This window comes from Oncorhynchus mykiss, chromosome 1 (assembly GCF_057628025.1).
Source record: "Oncorhynchus mykiss isolate SJ-2025 chromosome 1, ASM5762802v1, whole genome shotgun sequence".
NCBI classification, from domain to species: domain Eukaryota; kingdom Metazoa; phylum Chordata; class Actinopteri; order Salmoniformes; family Salmonidae; genus Oncorhynchus; species Oncorhynchus mykiss.
This window is the reverse complement of record NC_143022.1, coordinates 77,712,784-77,732,827: the sequence shown is the minus strand read 5'-3', so window position 1 is coordinate 77,732,827 and position 20,044 is coordinate 77,712,784. Positions and strand designations below refer to the sequence as shown.

General features: G+C 39.5%; 2 protein-coding genes across 4 annotated transcripts in view; both read left to right on the top strand.

Annotated features, from left to right (window-relative positions):
• The window catches only part of LOC110529277 (receptor-type tyrosine-protein phosphatase epsilon), a 52,635-nt gene extending 36,160 nt beyond the window's left edge, over window positions 1-16,475 (top strand). For all 3 annotated transcript variants that reach the window (XM_021611396.3, XM_021611404.3, XM_021611412.3), the window contains 15 exons: window positions 1,271-1,361; window positions 1,858-1,934; window positions 2,062-2,098; window positions 2,273-2,370; window positions 2,907-3,026; window positions 3,164-3,327; window positions 3,961-4,096; window positions 4,189-4,338; window positions 4,461-4,554; window positions 4,781-4,857; window positions 4,957-5,091; window positions 12,416-12,541; window positions 12,772-12,923; window positions 13,988-14,123; window positions 14,329-16,475. In XM_021611396.3, coding sequence (XP_021467071.3) covers window positions 1,271-1,361; window positions 1,858-1,934; window positions 2,062-2,098; window positions 2,273-2,370; window positions 2,907-3,026; window positions 3,164-3,327; window positions 3,961-4,096; window positions 4,189-4,338; window positions 4,461-4,554; window positions 4,781-4,857; window positions 4,957-5,091; window positions 12,416-12,541; window positions 12,772-12,923; window positions 13,988-14,123; window positions 14,329-14,403 — 1,668 coding nt within the window. In that variant the 3' untranslated portion in view covers window positions 14,404-16,475. The remainder of the gene's footprint in view (window positions 1-1,270; window positions 1,362-1,857; window positions 1,935-2,061; window positions 2,099-2,272; window positions 2,371-2,906; window positions 3,027-3,163; window positions 3,328-3,960; window positions 4,097-4,188; window positions 4,339-4,460; window positions 4,555-4,780; window positions 4,858-4,956; window positions 5,092-12,415; window positions 12,542-12,771; window positions 12,924-13,987; window positions 14,124-14,328) is intronic.
• Window positions 16,476-18,132: 1,657 nt separating this feature from the next.
• gnrh3 (gonadotropin-releasing hormone 3) lies at window positions 18,133-19,376 on the top strand. Its single transcript, NM_001124280.2, is given in 4 exon segments — window positions 18,133-18,160; window positions 18,350-18,492; window positions 18,769-18,849; window positions 19,151-19,376. Coding segments are annotated over 3 exon segments (249 nt in total). The 5' UTR covers window positions 18,133-18,160; window positions 18,350-18,354; the 3' UTR covers window positions 19,181-19,376.
• The last annotated feature ends 668 nt before the right edge of the window (window positions 19,377-20,044 follow it).

Sequence of the window (20,044 nt, the reverse complement as noted above, 5' to 3'; positions counted from 1 at the left end):
ATTCTCGATTGGATTCAGGTCTGGACTTTGACTTGGCCATTCTAACACCTGGATATGTTTATTTTTGAACCATTCCATTGTAGATTTTGCTTTATGTTTTGGATCATTGTCTTGTTGGAAGACAAATCTCCGTCCCAGTCTCAGGTCTTTTGCAGACTCCATCAGGTTTTCTTCCAGAATGGTCCTGTATTTGGCTCCATCCATCTTCCCATCAATTTTAACCATCTTCCCTGTCCCTGCTGAAGAAAAGCAGGCCCAAACCATGATGCTGCCACCACCATGTTTGACAGTGGGGATGGTGTGTTCAGCTGTGTTGCTTTTACGCCAAACATAACGTTTTGCATTGTTGCCAAAAAGTTCAATTTTGGTTTCATCTGACCAGAGCACCTTCTTCCACATGTTTGGTGTGTCTCCCAGGTGGCTTGTGGCAAACTTTAAACAACACTTTTTATGGATATCTTTAAGAAATGGCTTTCTTCTTGCCACTCTTCCATAAAGGCCAGATTTGTGCAATATACGACTGATTGTTGTCCTATGGACAGAGTCTCCCACCTCAGCTGTAGATCTCTGCAGTTCATCCAGAGTGATCATGGGCCTCTTGGCTGCATCTCTGATCAGTCTTCTCCTTGTATGAGCTGAAAGTTTAGAGGGATGGCCAGGTTTTGGTAGATTTGCAGTGGTCTGATACTCCTTCCATTTCAATATTATCGCTTGCACAGTGCTCCTTGGGATGTTTAAAGCTTGGGAAATCTTTTTGTATCCAAATCCGGCTTTAAACTTCTTCACAACAGTATCTCGGACCTGCCTGGTGTGTTCCTTGTTCTTCATGATGCTCTCTGCGCTTTTAACGGACCTCTGAGACTATCACAGTGCAGGTGCATTTATACGGAGACTTGATTACACACAGGTCAACATTAGGTCAACATTGGATCATTCAGAGATCCTCACTGAACTTCTGGAGAGTTTGCTGCACTGAAAGTAAAGGGGCTGAATCATTTTGCACGCCCAATTTTTCAGTTTTTGATTTGTTAAAAAAGTTTGAAATATCCAATAAATGTTGTTCCACTTCATGATTGTGTCCCACTTGTTGTTGATTCTTCACAAAAAAATACAGTTTTATATCTTTATGTTTGAAGCCTGAAATGTGGCTAAAGGTCGCAAAGTTCAAGGGGGCCGAATACTTTCGCAAGGCACTGTATAGTGCTGCATGTCTGAAGGCTTCATGACTGGCTTAGTTTGAACCCCTGTGTTTGTGTTTGTGTCTGTATAGTCACTGACCTGTGGCTACCACCATGGCTCCTTTGAGGAGGCTAGCAGGGAGATCAACAGGGACAAGAACAGATATCCAAACATCCTACCATGTGAGTGATGGAATTGTTATGGGAATACGTTTTGTAACCATTACACCCACTTAAAGGGCAATTGCGCTACTTTTCAACTTCCTATTCATTGTCTCAAAAACATACATGAACACGGCGCGTTTCTATGGTATTTCTGGTTTAAAAAGATGATAAGAAAGTTCCTAAAAAATGCTTGTCTGTGACATCACGTGGTAGGATTAAAAGTAAGAACAGGGATTTTTCAAAACCTGCAATGCATTTCTAGCCAGCGGGAGGGTATTTTCTTGCTGATGTCATAACTTCATACTTTTTTCTACAAAGCTTCGAAATGCGCCATTTTCAAATATGTAGACACTGTTATCGTGCTAGAGATAATGAAAATCACGTGGAAAATTGTGGAATTGGCCTTTAAGAGTAGCTTGAACTTTTTTGAGATAAAGCAGTTTGATAGCATAATGAAGATTTTAAATAGGCATTTTCCTAGTACAATTTTGTCTCTTTCTTACATTTTCAACAGATGACCATTCCAGAGTATTGTTAACGCAAATAGATGGGCATTCTTGTACGGACTACATAAATGCCTCATACATAGATGTGAGTTGTTGATATTTACTATGTATTTCGTTCTGTCCCATTACAGATAACTTAAATGCGTCCAGTATAACTTCCTTTCTCACTATGGTCTAATAAACTCAGCAAAACACATTTTCTTTTTAACCAGGGTTATAAAGAGAAGAACAAATTAATTGCAGCTCAAGGTGAATATAACTTTGTACAACCATTTTGTGCAAAATACTGTACTACTAGAGGATTACGGAATGGAAATCAATTGTATGCTTACATGAAATACGTTTTTCTAGCACCATAGGCCTATTGTATAACTAGTATGTCCACTTACATCTATGTAGTAAGTGTCACTCTCTTTTCCATAGGCCCAATGCACAACACAGTGGCTGACTTCTGGCGGATGATTTGGGAACAGAAGACTGCTACTATAGTGATGCTCACTAACCTGAAAGAGAGAAAAGAGGTGAGTTTCTCTTCTCTCACTTTGGCTGCTCCATTATCTGCTAATACAACCAGTAAAGAATCTTCAGATTTGCTCATGGGCTCTCATGTTAGATGTTCTTAAGGGGTCCTTTGCTAGGCTCTTTCTTGTCTTCTCACACCTCAAGGTCATGAGTATAATTGATTTGACCCTTTCCTAACTTTCCCAATCCATACAATGTGTCACCCCAAATGACTTGGCATCACATTTTATTGAACCTCAAGGGGCTGATCAATAAAGAACAAAACAGGGGGTTTAGCTCCACCAAACAGAGATGGGGGATCGATAACTAAATCATTGTTGATAAAGTTGTCCAAGGCTTGATTATAATTAGTCTGAGACTCTCATTAACAGTCTAGAAGATCAGAGTGATGAACTTATTGACTGACAGACAATCACCTATAAATAGAGTTACTAGTCAGTGATATGGATTCCCATAAAAGTCTCTGCCATTCATATTGGTGAACTATAGTTTGTATTTTTTTGCTTTGCTGAATGTCCATTTTTCCTCTCTTCAGGACAAGTGTTACCAGTACTGGCCAGACCAGGGCTGTTGGATGTATGGGAGTGTGAGGGTGGCAGTGGAGGACTTTACTGTACTGGTGGACTATACCATCCGCAAGTTCTGTGTACAATATGTAAGTATCATTGTATGTGCCTACATGACAACCCTGCACAGGATCCCTCACTTTGAAATACACGATGTGAGAAACCCTGTGACATTTACAGTATATTTTTCTAAACGATTGATGTGTTTTCCTGTTGTTGTAAACAGCAGGGGAATGATGGCCCAAGGGCCCCCCGCTTAGTCACCCAGCTCCACTTCACCAGCTGGCCAGACTTTGGGGTGCCCTTCTCCCCTATCGGCATGCTCAAGTTCCTCAAGAAGGTGAAGACAGTCAACCCGTCCTATGCAGGACCCATCGTAGTGCACTGCAGGTACTGAACCAGGGGAGGAGACAAGGGATTCTAACTGGGAAATCTCGTCTACATGCTGTACTCAATGAAGGCTATAGTAGTTCATTTAGTTCCTTATGACATGTATAACTTAACACAATCATAGTGTCAAATTGACCTATCGCGGTGTCTAAAAAAGTATGCCAACCCGCTTCCCTTTATTTTGTATTGGTATGGCTGGAATTTCAAAGCACATGTCGTGTAATATGAAACCACCACACCACTGAAGTCAGAGACGTGCAGGAACAACTGTTGAAACAGGTGTTGGTATTGGGGCTTTGCTTTCTGAATGGGCCTCATTGATTGGTCTCCAACACCCTAAGCTGGCATCCCTGACTGCTGTCTGTGTCACTGGTCCTTAAATCACTATGGATCTTGTTGGCTTGTAGACATGTAGCAATTTAGAATATTGCTGGTAGACGTAGCAATTTAGAATATCGCTTGTGGACATGTTTCAATGTAGCATTTTTATGCCATACCACAATCAACATTCCTGTGGAAAACTCAGCCACAGAAGTACAGTGCATTTGCTTTGAATTGAATGATCAAACTTTCCTCGGAGGTCTATGACAATGTAAGGGTCACTCTTCTCTCCTGTCCGTTGTCTTTCCCTAGTGCTGGGGTAGGTAGGACTGGGACGTTCATCGTCATAGACGGCATGATTGACATGATGCATGTAGAGAAGAGGCTGGATGTCTTTGGGTTTGTGACCAGAATACGGGAGCAGCGCTCTCAGCTCGTCCAGACCGATGTAAGTGTTCCCTGACAGTTCAATGTGTTAATGCAGCACAAACCAGCAAAGATGCCTCATTTACCCTATCTCTCTCTCTGTCTCCCGTTCAGATGCAGTACTCGTTCATCTACCACGCTCTGCTGGAGTATTATATGTATGGGGACACAGAGCTGGATGTGTCCTCTCTGGAAGGCCACCTGCAGAAACTCCACAACACCAGAACACCCCTTGACAAGCTGGGCCTAGAGGAAGAGTTCAGGGTAAGTCCCAGTCACACAATTTTCTCACCTTTTTTAAGTTGTCTCCCAGTTCTAGTCACATTTAAATGACGGAAGCCATCTCTCTCAAGTAGTCCTAATTTCACCCCATATCCTCTCCTCAGAAACTGACCAATGTACGCATAATGAAGGAGAACATGAGGACTGGAAACCTTCCTGCAAACATGAAGAAGAACCGTGTGCTTCAGATTATTCCATGTAAGGAATACCCTAACACTCTTACATTTTCAGTAATACGTCACAACCCTACCACCATCAAACTCTTAGTGTTGTATCAAATATTATACATTTTAGACCAAGTTACCTCTCTGAAGTAGTTTTACTTTTGAAATGAATTTGCTGTAGTTAAATGACACACATGACACAAGTAATTAAACTATTGTTGGAAATAAAGTAAGTTGTTAAGTTATTTGCTTGAACACAGATGACTTCAACCGGGTTATATTATCAATGAAAAGGGGCCAAGAGTTCACGGACTACATCAATGCATCATTTATTGATGTAAGTATTTACTGAGCACATTTTAACACCTAAGTCCTAACTTTCTCCAGAGCCCTTTATGTAAGTATATGATGCGCTAAACAGTATGTTATTTTCCAGGGATACAGACAGAAGGACTACTTCATCGCTACCCAGGGTCCCCAGTCTCACACGGTGGAGGATTTTTGGAGGATGGTGTGGGAGTACAGGTGTCACTCTATCGTCATGCTCACTGAACTCAAGGAGAGGGAACAGGTACAGACCCCACTGTGGCAAGAGTTAACTGCAACATAATCATTAAAAGCTGTGTTTTACTTTAGTAGCAGTCATCAAAATTGTTCATAGGTTGAAAATACAATTCTAATAAATGCAACAGTTGGACAATGGATGAAGATACTCCAAACTTTTGAATGTTTTTAAATCCATCAGATATTGACAGAAATATAGCACATAAAACATTGTACTAGCACAGACAAATAATTAATTGAGTTCAGCTATTTTGATGAATGTAAAAATGCTTTTCTAATGCACTCATATGTCACCGACCACCTTGATTCGGTCTTACAGTGGTTCCTCCTTTAAAAGTTGCGTCATACTGCAGCACACCTTTGCCAGCTGCTGCAGCATTCTGTGGCACATTATTTAATTGCCAGCCATTTTTTCGGGAAAATGCAAGTTAGTGCTAGTTTGACCACTAGAGGGCATTTTTGAGGAGCATTTTATAGTCTTCCATATTGGCATTACCGGAGATTTTTAATCCTTTTCGTAATAACATAGTATATGGGATTGATTTTAAGAAATTTGTCTTAATTAATTTGATTAATATTATGGTGTTTCTTTCCGATAATTTTTTTTTCAAAGAAAATATGGCGCTGTACAACGTGACGGTCAGGAGTAAGCTACAGCATAAGAGGATTGAAGGATTCTAAATTGTTTGCCTTCATTAGACAACTTTGTTCCAATATTTCTGTAAATCAGTGATATTTATTCCCATAGTAATTCATTATGGATCCATAACTAAATCCACATCTGCATTTTGAAATAATATTTCTATCATTATTTATTATTTAACGAAAGCATAAAGATGCTGATGAAGAAATACAGTACTGTGCAGTATATGCTTTTACATTTGGATAATAAAGCATTTTGAAGATATAAGCCACCTGTATTTGTTTATTAGGCTACTGTGCAGTCTGACAAGTAACCGTTGCCTACAATCCATACTGTAGTAAACATAGGAAAGTGCCTAATTCCTTAAATAAGGGAGAGCAGGCCATGTCTGTACTAGAGAATACGGGCACGCGGGAGACTGGGGTTCAATTCCCTGTCGGGGAGGAAGGAGTAGGCTGTCCTTGTAAATAATAATTTGTTCTTAACTGATTCCATATGTATTATTTCATAGTTGGAATGTCGTCACTATTATTCTACAATGTAGAAAATAGTAAAAATAAAGAAAAATAGTGGAATGAGTAGGTGTGTCCAAACTTTTGACTGGTACTTGTTTAATTAATTTGATTATTATTATGGTGTTTATATTCCAAGATAAACAAAAAACTCTCTAGGGTTCTGTTAGGATGGAAAGGAAAATATGGGGCTGTACAACGTGACGATCGGCAGTACTGAGATATTTAGCTAAAGAATCCCTGTGTCGTGCAGGCAGAGCACGCTGGAAACCAGGGTTCAATGCCCCGACTGGGAGGAAGGAGTAGGCTGTCCTTGTAAATAAGAATTTGTTCTTATTTGACTTGCCTAGTTAAATAAAGGTTACACTAAGAGCATATCATTTCTGCACCCACATTTTCTAATTCTAGTCTAACCAATACCCAAACAGAGATTAAGTGAAAATTAAAATCTCATTGATTTATCAAGACCAGTCCCCATGCTTGTCTCAGAGCAGCGCGAAATGGTGCTAAAATAGTTGTAGGCTTTTGCTTCAAATCCTACTGCTTCTAACTTCAATATGTTCTTTAAATAAATAAGACCTACACCACTTTTAACAGCACATTACTCAACACTAGTGAGACTTATTTCGCCTATGGTAGGCCTACAGTATATCTACAAACATTTTTTTCAATGACGTGACTCTCCGCCAATAATTACATTTAGAGGATTGGAGGACTCTTAATTAATATCTAAGAGGGGTTAGGATGTGGAATTGGAGACATGGTGGTCAAAGATATAGAATGATGGTCAAAATAAAGTATAACAAATAAAGTCAAAATAAAACATAATAAAAAGTAAGTTTGAATGACACTGAGGGGCAGTGTTTTTACAGCTAATGCCAGTTTGCCTGAGGCTGATGCTGTGCAGGTGTTTGTACACATGCATATACACTCTCATTCAAATACACACATACACGGACACACACATATGTAAATAGTGCCATACATGCACTCAAACATATACAGTTGGCCTTGCTGTTATGATTTTAGTTGTCCTTGATGTCCTTTTTTTGCATTGTTGTTTTCTGTTTTTACTGTAGTCTTTTTATTTTTTTCTCATGAGTTCATTTTCTTGCTTGTTGGTGCATTGGGGGGGTTCTTGGGGGTGGGGAATGGAATTAACTAACATTTTCATTTATTTTTTTTATTTTTTTCATTTTTACAAATGTTTTCTTGGGGTGACTGTGGGAGGCTTCTCGGGTGGTTGAGGGACAGCTATGGGGGACTGTGGGGGGGGGGGGGGGGGGGGGGGGTCTTGGAGGGCTCGCGTCCCTGTTTTTTTTGGCCTTGTGGGAGATCTGTCGAAGTGCCCTTGAGCAGGGCATTGACCCTGGAGGCTTCTGTGTGTCGCTCTGAATGGGAGTCTGTTGGATGACTGGTGTGGTGTAGTTGTTGTGCAGCTTCACTGCAAGTATATTGTATGTTTTGAATATTCAATAAAAACTTTTTTTTCAATAACAAGAAAAAAATGTATATAAAAAATATCAAAGGGGAATTATCCGTTAGATATTCTCAGATATTTATAAAGGCCAAAATATAGCCCTGCAAATATCCATAATGGCACTGTACAACGTGACTGTGTTTGAAAGACTATTTTCCAGTAGGCAAACCATTTGTTTACCTTTATTAGACAACATTGTTCCAATATTTCTGTAATTCAGTGATATTTATTCCCATAGTAATTCGTTATGGATCCATAACTAAATAAACATCAGCATTTTGAAAGAGTATTTTATCATTATTTTATTAACAAAAGCACAAAGATTCTGATGAAGAAATACTGTACTGTACAGTATAGGCTTTTACATTTGTCGATACAACAATGCAACAAATACATTGACCATCTCAGCAAGGTTTTACCTGTGGTCGTGGAGCTGGGTGGAAGTGCGACTAAAATGTAGTTTAAATAAACATCCACATTTGAATGTCTTTTTTCTCGTTATTTTATTAAACTACCACGCTACCACGAAAGCATAAAGATGTTGATGAAGAAATACTGTACTGCTGTTTTGAGTTAGAAATGTAACACTTTGGAGTACTTGAGGGATTTTCACTACAGTAGACGGGCTAAAAAAAGTATGCTGTCTTGCTAATAGGAAACATTTGCATGATGGGCTACACCTGCTACAGTACTACAAGTGTTTGAAAACCTGTTTTCAAAATGCCTCCAGTTGTCCATCACTACTGTAATTAGTGTTTATATCTTGTTTTCATTCTTTATTGTAACCACAATGGCACAAATAATTTGTATCTACCTTTCCAATTACTTTTAGAGTTTGGGATTTACAAATGCGCTCTTTTCATTATTAGTTACATTTTTTTAGTTTGAACAGACTTTTTTTCTTTAAATTATTGTTTTATGTAGAATGCTACATTTTTGATCAGTTGCAATTGTAAGTAGGCCTAATAAAAAAAATCCTACTTCCATTAGACTGGTAAGCCTCATAGCCTACCTTAGCCAGTTGTTATATTATATAGGTCTAGGCTCCAAATAAATAGATTCCAATTAAACCCTCTTGTTATTTGTAAAGTCAAATTAAAATGAAGATAATTGTTGAAATGGTTTTCTCCGTCTGTTGGTGTGCAACACTTGCGTAACAAGTTAGCTATATTTTCAGCACCAGCCGCTGTTCACCTCCTATTGATTGTGCTGCGGTTGTCGCTAGTTGTTTTTAAAATGTAACCTTTAACTAGGCAAGTCAGGTAAGAACAAATTCTTATTTACAATCCCAGCCTACCCCGGCCAAACCCGGATGACGCTGGGCCAATTGTGCACTGCCTTATGGCACCCCCAATCACAGTCGGATGTGATACAGCCTGTATTCGAACCAGGGACTGTAGTAATGCCTCTTGCACTGAGATGCAGTGCCTTAGACCGCTGCACTATATGGGTGCCATGACCAATATAAACTCAGCAAAAAAAGAAGTACATTTTTCAGTACCCTGTCTTTCAAAGATAATTTATAAAAATACAAATAACTTCACAGATCTTCATTGTAAAAGGTTTAAACACTGTTTCCCATGCTTGTTCAATGAACCAAAAAACAATTAATGAACATGCACCTGTGGAACAGTCGTTAAGACACTAACAGCTTACAGACGGTAGGCAATTAAGGTCACAGTTATGAAAACTTAGGACACTAAAGAGGCCTTTCTACTGACTCTGAAAAACACAAAAAGAAAGATGCCCAGGGTCCCTGCTCATCTGCGTGAACGTGCCTTAGACATGCTGCAAGGAGGCATGAGGACTGCAGATGTGGCCAGGGAAAATTTGCAATATCCGTACTGTGACATGCCTAAGACAGCCCTACAGGGAGACAGGATGGACAGTTGATCGTCCTCGCAGTGGCAGACCACGTGTAACAACACCTGCACAGGATCGGTACATCCGAACATCACACCTGCGGGACAGGTACAGGATGGCAACAACAACGGCCAACACCAGGAATGCACAATCCCTCCATCTGTGCTCAGACTGTCCACAATAGGGTGAGAGAGGCTGAACTGAGGGCTTGTAGGATAGTTGTAAGGCAGGTCCTCACCAGACATCACCGGCAACAATGTCGCCTATGGGCACAAACCCACCGTCGCCGGACCAGACTGGACTGGCAAAAAGTGCTCTTCACTGACGGGTCATGGTTTTGTCTCACCAGGGGTGATGGTCGGATTCGCGTTTATCGTTGAAGGAATGAGCGTTACACCAAGGCCTGTACTCTGGAGCGGGATCGATTTGGAAGTGGAAGGTCCCTCATGGTCTGCGGCAGTGTGTCACAGCATCATCGGACTGAGCTTGTTGTCATTGCAGGCCATCTCAACGCTGTGCGTTACAGGTACCCTTCCTGCAGGCTCATCCTGACCTGACCCTCCAGCATGACAATGCCACCAGCCATACTGCTCGTTCTGTGCGTGATTTCCTGCAAGACAGGAATGTCAGTGTTCTGCCATGGCCAGTGAAGAGCCAGGATCTCAATCACATTGAGCATGTCTGGGACCTGTTGGATCGGAGGGTGAAGGCTAGGGCCATTCCCCTCAGAAGTGTCCAGGAACTTGCAGGTGCCTTGGTGGAAGAGTGGGGTAACATCTCACAGCAAGAACTGGCAAATCTGGTGCAGTCCGTGAGGAGGAGATGCACTGCAGTACTTAATGCAGCTGGTGGCCACACCAGATACTGACTGTTACTTTTGATTTTGACCCCCCCCCCCCCCACCCTTTGTTCAGGGACACATTCTCCATCTCCTTAGCTATCATACTCGAATTACACTGATTTCAAAACTCAGTCTTCCAGAAAAGTGGAGAGGAACACTTATGCAGTTTTACTACGCAATACATATTTTTAAAGACCGCGTTAGCCAGGGTTACCTAGACATACTGACCAGCTCAAATAGACAGAAGCATGCTATATGGCAGACCAATCCAAACTCATCTCTCGGCATGTCCAGCCCACTTATTATCTCAGCCAATCATGGCTAGCGGGAAGGTTGCTGACTTTTTTTGTGTCTAAACCAACAAGGCTCTTCATTTAACTATTTTATTTGTATTTACAAGTTTGTTGTTAAGACACATTAAAGTTAATGTGTTCGAGAAGGCATTTCAGACAAAAAACATATTTGGATCACATATATACATTTTCTTAGTATATCAGGTATTATGTTTTGTACTTTGTGATAAAATAAAGAATTATATGTGCCTCATTTGCATATAGACTGAGTATACCAAACATTAGAAACACATTCCTAATATAGAGTTGCACCACCCCTTTTGCCCTCAGAACAGCTTCAATTCTTTAGGGCATGAACTCTACAAGGTGTCGAAAGCGTTCCACAGGGATGCTGATCCGTGTTGACTGCAATACTTCCCACAGTTGTGCCAAGTTGGCCGGATGTCCTTTGGGTGGTGAACCATTCTTGATACACATGGCAAACTGTTGAGTGCGAAAAACCCAGCAGTTTTGCAGTTCTTGACACACTTCTTGGCTCCCGAGTGGCGCAGAGGTCTAAGGCACTGTATCTATATCTATGCAAGAGGCGTCACTACAGACCCTGGTTCGATTCCAGGCTGTATCACAACCGGCCGCTATTGGCCCAGCTTTGTCCAGTTTAGGATTTGGCCATGGTAGGCTGTCATTGTAAATAATATTTTTTTAACTACACTGATTGAAGTGTATTTAACAAGTGACATCAACAAGTGATAATAGCATTATACCGGCAGTAGAGTTGCCACCAAATTACTGTGACATCAATAAGGGATTATAGCTTTCATTTGGATTAATCTATTCAGTCTATGTCATGGAAAGAGCAGGTATTCTTAATGTTTTGCACACTCAATGCATATTTCCACACTGAGGTTGGAATAATACTTTGAAATTATGAACATGATGATACTACCCTTTTAGTGTAAGAACTGTTTGAAAAGACCACCTGAAATTTCTGTCTGTTTTGGTGAGATGGAGTTTTGGCCTTCCTGGTGACATCACCAGGCGGTAAATTAGTTAATAGACCAATAAGAAAGAGAGTTCCAAACCTCTCTGCCAATAACAGTTGTGGGACTATAGCAATATTTTTTAGATTGAGTATTTATTGGGTCATTATGTTAGTATATTATGTATGTTTGTAAAAGTCTGTTATATGTGAAAACGTATTTGTATTATAAATTGTATTTTAATGTTTAAGGACTCTTGGAAGATTAGTCCAAATGGGGACTAAAATAGATCCAAATCAAAATCAAATCAAAAAACAGCTAGTTTCCAGTTTTCCCCTCCCCACTCAGACCAGTCCCAGACAGTCCCAACAAAATTCTTGCTTGAGAAATTGCTCTTTGTTAAGATGCTATTTTTGGTTCTTTTGACCATTTTAATTGAAAACAATCACACTAAGGCACTTAACCAGAAATGATTTGATATTGGGATAAAAAATGGCTGTGTTGCCTTCAGTTCGAATTAACACCAGCCCTGGTATAGAGGAACGGAGAGACTGTATAAATGTAGGTCCATTATCATTACCTTTTATTTTAAACCATTATCATTTCTACACAGTTTTGATGTGTTATTTGTCATTTAAATGTAGATTGAAGTCGTTTTTCCCACCCGTGGGCCATATGTTTGACACACCTGCCTTTCATCAATCTGTCACTTTCCCCAGGACAAGTGTTTCCAGTACTGGCCAGCAGAGGGCACTGTGACATTTGGAGACTACACTTTGGAGCTGAAGGGGGATGCACTATGTGACACTTTCACTCTGAAGGACATGGTGCTCACATATGGACCAGTGAGTTTCTTTCACATAAACAAGCTACCTGATGTGCATTTTAAATATATTATTTGTGATGTAAGTCATTTTTGTCCTTGTGGGTGACTGGGTTTGGTCCTCTAATCAATGGCTTTCTGCTATCTCAATTTGTGTCTTATCTTGAGCATGTCAAGTTCATGTTATGTTTATTTTTCATTATCAGGTATACTAATGTATGTAATGATGAAACACATGTTTCCAATCACCAGGAAAAGCAGTCACGGCACGTCAGGCACTTTCATTTCCACGGCTGGCCTGAGATCGGAATACCGGCAGAGGGAAAGGGAATGATCGACATCATTGCTTCAGTGCAGAGACAGCAACAACAGTCTGGAAACCACCCTATTATAGTACACTGCAGGTAAGGAACGGGTACTGTTAACACAAACCAAATCTGGGAGCCGCAAAACACTCCCATTACTCTTTCAACTGACCTTTTTTTCTGACATAAAATATTAGGATCATACCAAACACAAAATTACGTTTCAAAGAATATAGATTACTTTTTTTACATTTTTGGCACTCTGTAATATCGGTTTCAATACATTATACAGTACATTTAGCCTTTGTAGACTCTGTTTTATAGCCCAACTCTTTATAAAGACTTTGCTGTGAAAGCTATGATCAGAACGTACATAGCTCCAGGTGAAGTACTTCTAATGCAGCACGGCCCACTGGGATTGATCCAATCCACTGATTCACAGTCAATTAAAACCTCTCAAAGTGAAATCTCCTACGACTCCTGCTTTGATTAATCTGATAGAATGAGCTAACGACAGGAAATGGTGTCTTCACTCTCACTCATATTCATTCATCAGGGCCTGTCTAAAGAGGGGCTTTTTAAAGCTTTTTCTCCTCCGCTGGGAATGGGGGCTTGCCCATTACAACCCCCCTCTCTCCTTTACCTCTCTCGCCGGCATTGTAAGAACTGACTCAATCCAAAGAGGTTGAGAGAGCTACCAGACGCGTTAGTGTTATTAGTACTATTAATCAAAGGTCACCTTTTCTCCAGCAAATTATTTTCAATATAAATGGGAAAGACTGGGGTAAGCTGTAGGGTTCACAGTATAGCCCTATGACTAGGGGAATGGGAGACTAGGAATCTATAGATCCATCAACTCTACTGTTAGAGATCTCTCCTATCAACCACCAACTAGACAACTTACCTGTGTTGTTGAGCACTAAGGTAATCCAGCACTGTAAAGACATATGTTGTAAAATCGGCGCATTTCTTTGGCGCTCAATGAGGTGCAATCGGCATGATGGCGAGCTGGTAGACCCCTGACAGTGTACTGAATGTAGTATACTCCCTTGACTCACGTTCAGTTCTAAGCACATATTAACGGTCCTCTAATGGTAGTTACTGGGTTTTAGAGCAAGCGTAGCTGTAGATGCTGATGGTTCTGTCCTGGGTTTATTTCTCAGTGCTGGTGCGGGTCGGACCGGTACATTCATCGCCCTGAGTAACATTCTGGAGCGGGTGAAAGCAGAGGGCCTACTGGACGTGTTTCAGACTGTCAAGAGCTTACGCATGAAGAGACCACACATGGTTCAGACTGTGGTAGGTATTATATATTGTAGTATAAACGCATTGTTTTTCATGGTAGGATACCATTTAGTCATAGAGATTCAATGCATGAGAGAGAGGTGAAATACATTAAAATTATCTTCAAAAGATTGACAATGATGCTTTATTCAAATATTGGTTTTCCAACTGTAATGTAAGTGATTTATGGTCATGTTGTTCGTTATTTTTGTCGTTTCAGGAACAATATGACTTCTGCTACAGAGTGGTTCAAGATTTTGTTGACATTTTCTCAGACTATGCCAATTTTAAATGACAATATCTGCTATATACCCATGTGTATTTCCACGTAACATATGCAATTTTGTCAGAACCTTCTTTTCTAAGCTCTTTCAAGCTCTTTTTACACTTTGCACTTACCCACAATACTTAAACATATTGTACCATATTTTGTTATACAGGTAACTGCCAAAATAAGGAAATGAGGGATACAAAGTATATTGAAAGCAGGTGCATCCACACAGGTGTGGTTACTGAGTTAATTAAGCAATTCACATCCCATTTGTTTAGGGTCATGTATATTCATACATTATTTTGGCTACCATGGCTATGCCCACGATAGGATGACAATGCCCCCATCCACAGGGCATGAGTGGTCACTGAATGGTTTGATGAGCATAAAAACAATGTAAGCCATATGCTATGGCCGTCTCAGTCACCAGATCTCAACCCAATTGAACTTATGTGAGATTCTAGAGCGGCACCTGAGACAGCGTTTTCCACCACCATCAACAAAACACCAAATTATGGAATTTCTTGTGGAAGAATGGTGTCGTTCCAGACACTTGTAGAATCTATGCCAAGGTGCATTGAAGCTGTTCTGGCTCGTGGTGCCCAACACCCTATTAAGACACTTTATGTTGGTGCTTCCTTTATTTTGGCAGTTACCTGTATATGTTTGCTTATCTGTCTGTTTGTTAAAAAGAGCCCAAATGAAAATGGATTATTATCTCTATTTAGTCACGGACGTTTCAACTAGCTTTGTCTCCTCAGCATTTGTATGTCAATTGTTTTGAATTGAAAACGTAAGACCAAAACCGGTGTGAAGGGTTTAATTGAATAGGTTCTCGGACTCAAGACAATACTGAAAAGTATGTTATTATGTACATACTGTGTGTATTAATTAAGTTATGCATATAATCTTTTTCTATTTATATAATGTAGAATTTTATGTACATTTTGAGTTTTACTGATAGTCTATGTTGAAAAAATGACCATGAGATTGCCTTTCGTTGCCTGTGGTCTGTACTGTAGACATGGCACATACTGTAGAACTCCTGCCGTTGTAAAAATACACAACCTGTCATGAGAGTTTGTGACAAGTGACTTAACAAATTAACATTCAGTTTTTGGTGTGTATGTCGTCTGTTTCATCGTAACAGTCTACTGAGTATCCAATGGAAAACACTCCATTTGGGCAACTTGCCATCTGTTTCAAACAGCAATTTTGATCTGACCTCACTAACAAATGGCTGTTCATATGTACACGGTTGTAAGAACTTTTGTACAACTTTTTTTTTTTAACTATGTTGGACCTTCCATTTCAGCATTTGCATGTTTGAATGAAACAGTACCATACAAAGATTAGAACAAATTTCTGATCAAGTTCAAATTGTCCCCAAGTGACTTCAACTTCAATATACATAGCTAAGGCAGCAGATGGTTTAATGTTTCTCAAGACTAACCTAAAAAGGAAGAAGATTTCAATAAAATGAGTTGATTTTCATGATATCCTTATAGTGTATAGAACATGATTGGGATTAAAGCAAATGATTATAATGCTCATATACCCCCCAAAATGTGTATTGAATGTATAGAGTTCTCAATTAGAAAAGTGTCATTTAGAGCCAGGCAGCAATTTTCCGCTTGGTAAGTATTTATAGCCACAGTGCTCTCATACCACTAAATAACTGGGTTATTGATAATAGTAATTGATTCATGGAAGTTTCAGGAAGATATTTTATTGAATTTCATTGTGCTGTAATTTACTGTGAAATCTATATTTTAGCAATGATCATAAATAAATAGAATTTAAATTCAAATTACCTGGTTACCCAGTTATTAAGTGTTAAGGCACTCCACAGGGCTATCCTTTTCATGCCAAAGGTACATTTATGGATTCATAGCCTGTTAGGTAAAGATACAAGTGTAACAAGGATTATGTCTTCTTACAGAACATTTAGAATCAGTCTTGTGTACAGAGTATGAAATTGAGCCATAATGTAGCGCTCAAGCATCTTGTTCCTGTATATCTCGTCATAAGTCTGTATGAAGTTAAAATTTCATTTGTAAAATCTGTCCGCAATAAATGCATTGAAAATAAACAAATTTGCCATTAATTTCTGAATATTTGTAAAAGATACAAAACATGGGTATCAATGTCACTTTTTTGTTGACCAGCAGATATTGTTTCATTTACAAACATGAAATATTTTAGAATATGTACACTACCATTCAAGTTTAAGGTCACTTAGAAATGTCCTTGTTTTTGAAAGAAAAGCAACATTTTTGTCCATTAAAATAACATAAAATTGGATCAGAAATACAGTGTAGACATTGTTAATGTTGTAAATGACTATTGTAGCTGGAAACGGCAGATTTTTAATAGAATATCTACATAGGCGTAAAGAGGCCCATTATCAGCAACCATCATTCCTGTGTTCCAATGGTATGTTGTGTTAGATAATCCAAGTTTATAATTTTAAAAGGCTAGTTGATCATTAGAAAACCTTTTGCAAATATGTTAGCACAGCTGAAAACTGTTGTTCTGATTAAAGAAGCATTAAAACTGGCCTTCATTAGACTAGTTGAGTATCTGGATCATCAGTATTTGTGGGTTCGATTACAGGCTCAAAATTGCCAGAAACAAAGACTTTTCATCTGAAACTCATCAGTCTATTCTTGTTCTGAGAGATTAAGGCTATTCCATGCAAGAAATTGCCAAGAAACTGAAGATCCTGTACAACGCTGTGTTCTACTCTCTTCACAGAACAGCGCAAACTGGCTCTAACCAGAATAGAGTGGGAGGCCCCGGAGCACAACTGAGCAAGAGGACAAGTACATTAGAGTGTCTAGTGTCTCACAGTGTCTCACAAGTCCTCAACTGGCAGCTTCATTAAATAGTACCCACAAAACACCTATCTCAACGTCAACAGTGAAGAGGCGACTACGGGATGCTGGCCTTCTAGGCAGAGTTCCTCTGTCCAGTGTCTGTGTTCTTTTGCCCATCTTAATCTTTTATTTTTATTGGCCAATTCTGAGATATGGCTTTTTCTTTGCAACTCTGCCTAGATGGCCAGCATCCCGGAGTCGCCTCTTCACTGCTGACGTTGAGACTGGTGTTTCTGGCCATTTTGAGCCTGTAATCGATCCCACAAATGCTGATGCTCCAGATATTCAACTAGTCTAAAGAAGGCAAGTTGTATTGCTTCTTTCACTAGCACAACAGTTTTCAGCTGTGCTAACATAATTGCAAAAGGGTTTTCTAATGATCAATTAGCCTTTTAAAATTATAAACTTGGATTAGCTAACACAATGTGCCATTGGAACACAGGTGTGACAGTTGCTGATAATGGGCCTTTTAATGCCTATGTAGATATTCCATTTAAAAAATTGCCGTTTCCAGCTACAATAGTCATGTACACTATCATTAACAATGTCTACACTGTATTTCTGATCAATTTGATGTTATTTTAATGGACAAAAATGTTGCTTTTCTTTCAAAAACAAGGACAATTCTAAGTGACCTCAAACTGTTGAACAGTAGTGTTCACTGACTTCACCTCTTAACACATTATAAATATGTTTGTTTCCATCAAATGCAGTTTGAAGCTTATGCACTAAGCAGGTGCCATTAGTGACGTTTAGTGTCCATTAGGCACTTAGTGTGTCACACCTGTGGAGAAGGGATTCTAATCCTGATGACACAGACTGTTCCATGTCTAACGACCCCTATAAAAGGGACTCATGATATTCCCACCACAGTGTAGGAAGGAATACACAGAACGGAGAAAGTATGTGATTCATATAAGTATATTTCAAATTGTTAACTAATGTGCATTTGTGGGTAGTTCATATATACTGTACAATGTGCATATTCAATAGGTAATCATTGCAAGATGATCGCAAACTTCTGCTTGATGTAAAAATACATTATTTTTGACGATCACATTTAGCTGATATTTGACTAGCTTTCTTTCCAGCTCCCATGGATCTTAGCAACAGAACGGTCGTGCAGGTGGTGGTGTTGGCGTTGGTAGCGCAGGTCACGCTCTCTCAGCACTGGTCGTATGGCTGGCTACCTGGAGGGAAGAGAAGTGTTGGGGAGCTGGAGGCCACCATCAAGGCAAGTACTATTTACCTCTACCTGTAACTACTGTTACAGCTATGTCTACATGTGCATACTGTACATGTAATTGTCCTTTAAGGAAATCTACTGTGTCTTGAAAACCTGTGAACATTTAAATGTGGCATTTATCGGGATAGTTTGTGTGGAATATTAGTTCAAGAGGCCTTTTCAAGAGTATATTGGCAATGTATATTAATTAAACTCTGTAAGGGTGTTGCATAAATGGTATATGGGTAATAGCCTTACAAATTCCTCCTACATATTGCTATCCAGATGATGGACACAGGAGGTGTAGTGGTTCTTCCTGAGGAGACAAGTGCACATGTCTCGGAGAGACTGAGACCATATGATGTAGTAAGTAGTCATATTAATTTATTAGGTTAGATATTGTATTCATTGTATTCCTAATGGCCAATTATTTATGTTTCATCTGAAGATGCTACATTTTCTCCTGGTAAAATATGTTGTAAACAATATACCAAAGTATCTGAAATAAATGTTTAGATAAGAGTAATGGCTGACAAATGGAAATCTTCCCTGAATTTAGCGAAGTGATACCTATAAATGTAGGGAGACAATGTTGCTCATGTCTGACACATCAGTATAATATACAACATAAAGTAGACATCTGAAGTTAACGCTTTGATTTCCCTAGATATTGAAGAAATGGATGCCCCATAAATAAACAACTAGAGACCATTATTCACAAAAGAAGCGAGAAGACAACATCAAGCAGACATACAGCATCACTATCAACATCAATGATGGAGCATTCAACTACAGTTCTGTCCATTTCCAACAAACATCACATTTAGATTGATGTCATTTACTGAAAGTATAACACCTTAACCTTCTGTAAAATTGTAATAAAGAAGTGATTCAAAAGGAGAAGTATCTTTGTATGTCTATTGAACGTCCTTACAATACAGGAGCTTAAGTGTCCTATCCCAAATTTCAATTGATCAATTCAAGCTCTCTCCAAGATCGCATAGCAGTTCAGACGTCTTTTGTCCTCGTCGTGTCCTGTATATATATATATATATTTACAACTTTTTTTCACATACATTTTATTTTTATTTTCCATCAACTCATCTTCTAAACACTCTCCTGCAACCAGCCTCACCAATTTATATTTATAAAAAAGTATTATTTACCTCAGATCTGCAATCCTTCAGGAAGCTAGCCAGAAACTCCAGGAGGCTGGCCAGAAACTAGCCAGAAGCTAGCCAGGAGCTAGCCCAGAAGCTAATCAGAAGCTAACCACGGTTTGTGGTCATCGGCTGTCCTTTAGTTCGAAAATCTATCGAAAATCTATCGCCAGTTTTGTACGGCGCAGCGCGGCTCGGGAAACGGAACATACCGGACCATTTTTTTTCTCTCCATGTCCCTGGATTTCAACTGCTCTCTGGACGTTCATACCCGGATCTCACAGCTAGCTAGCTGCTATCCGTGTGACAGTCGGCTTTCGTCGATTCCGGAGCAAACATCGATTGTTCCGGTGCTAGCCAGCTCCGTCAATCACGCCTGAGTTCCATCATTCACTCCTGGG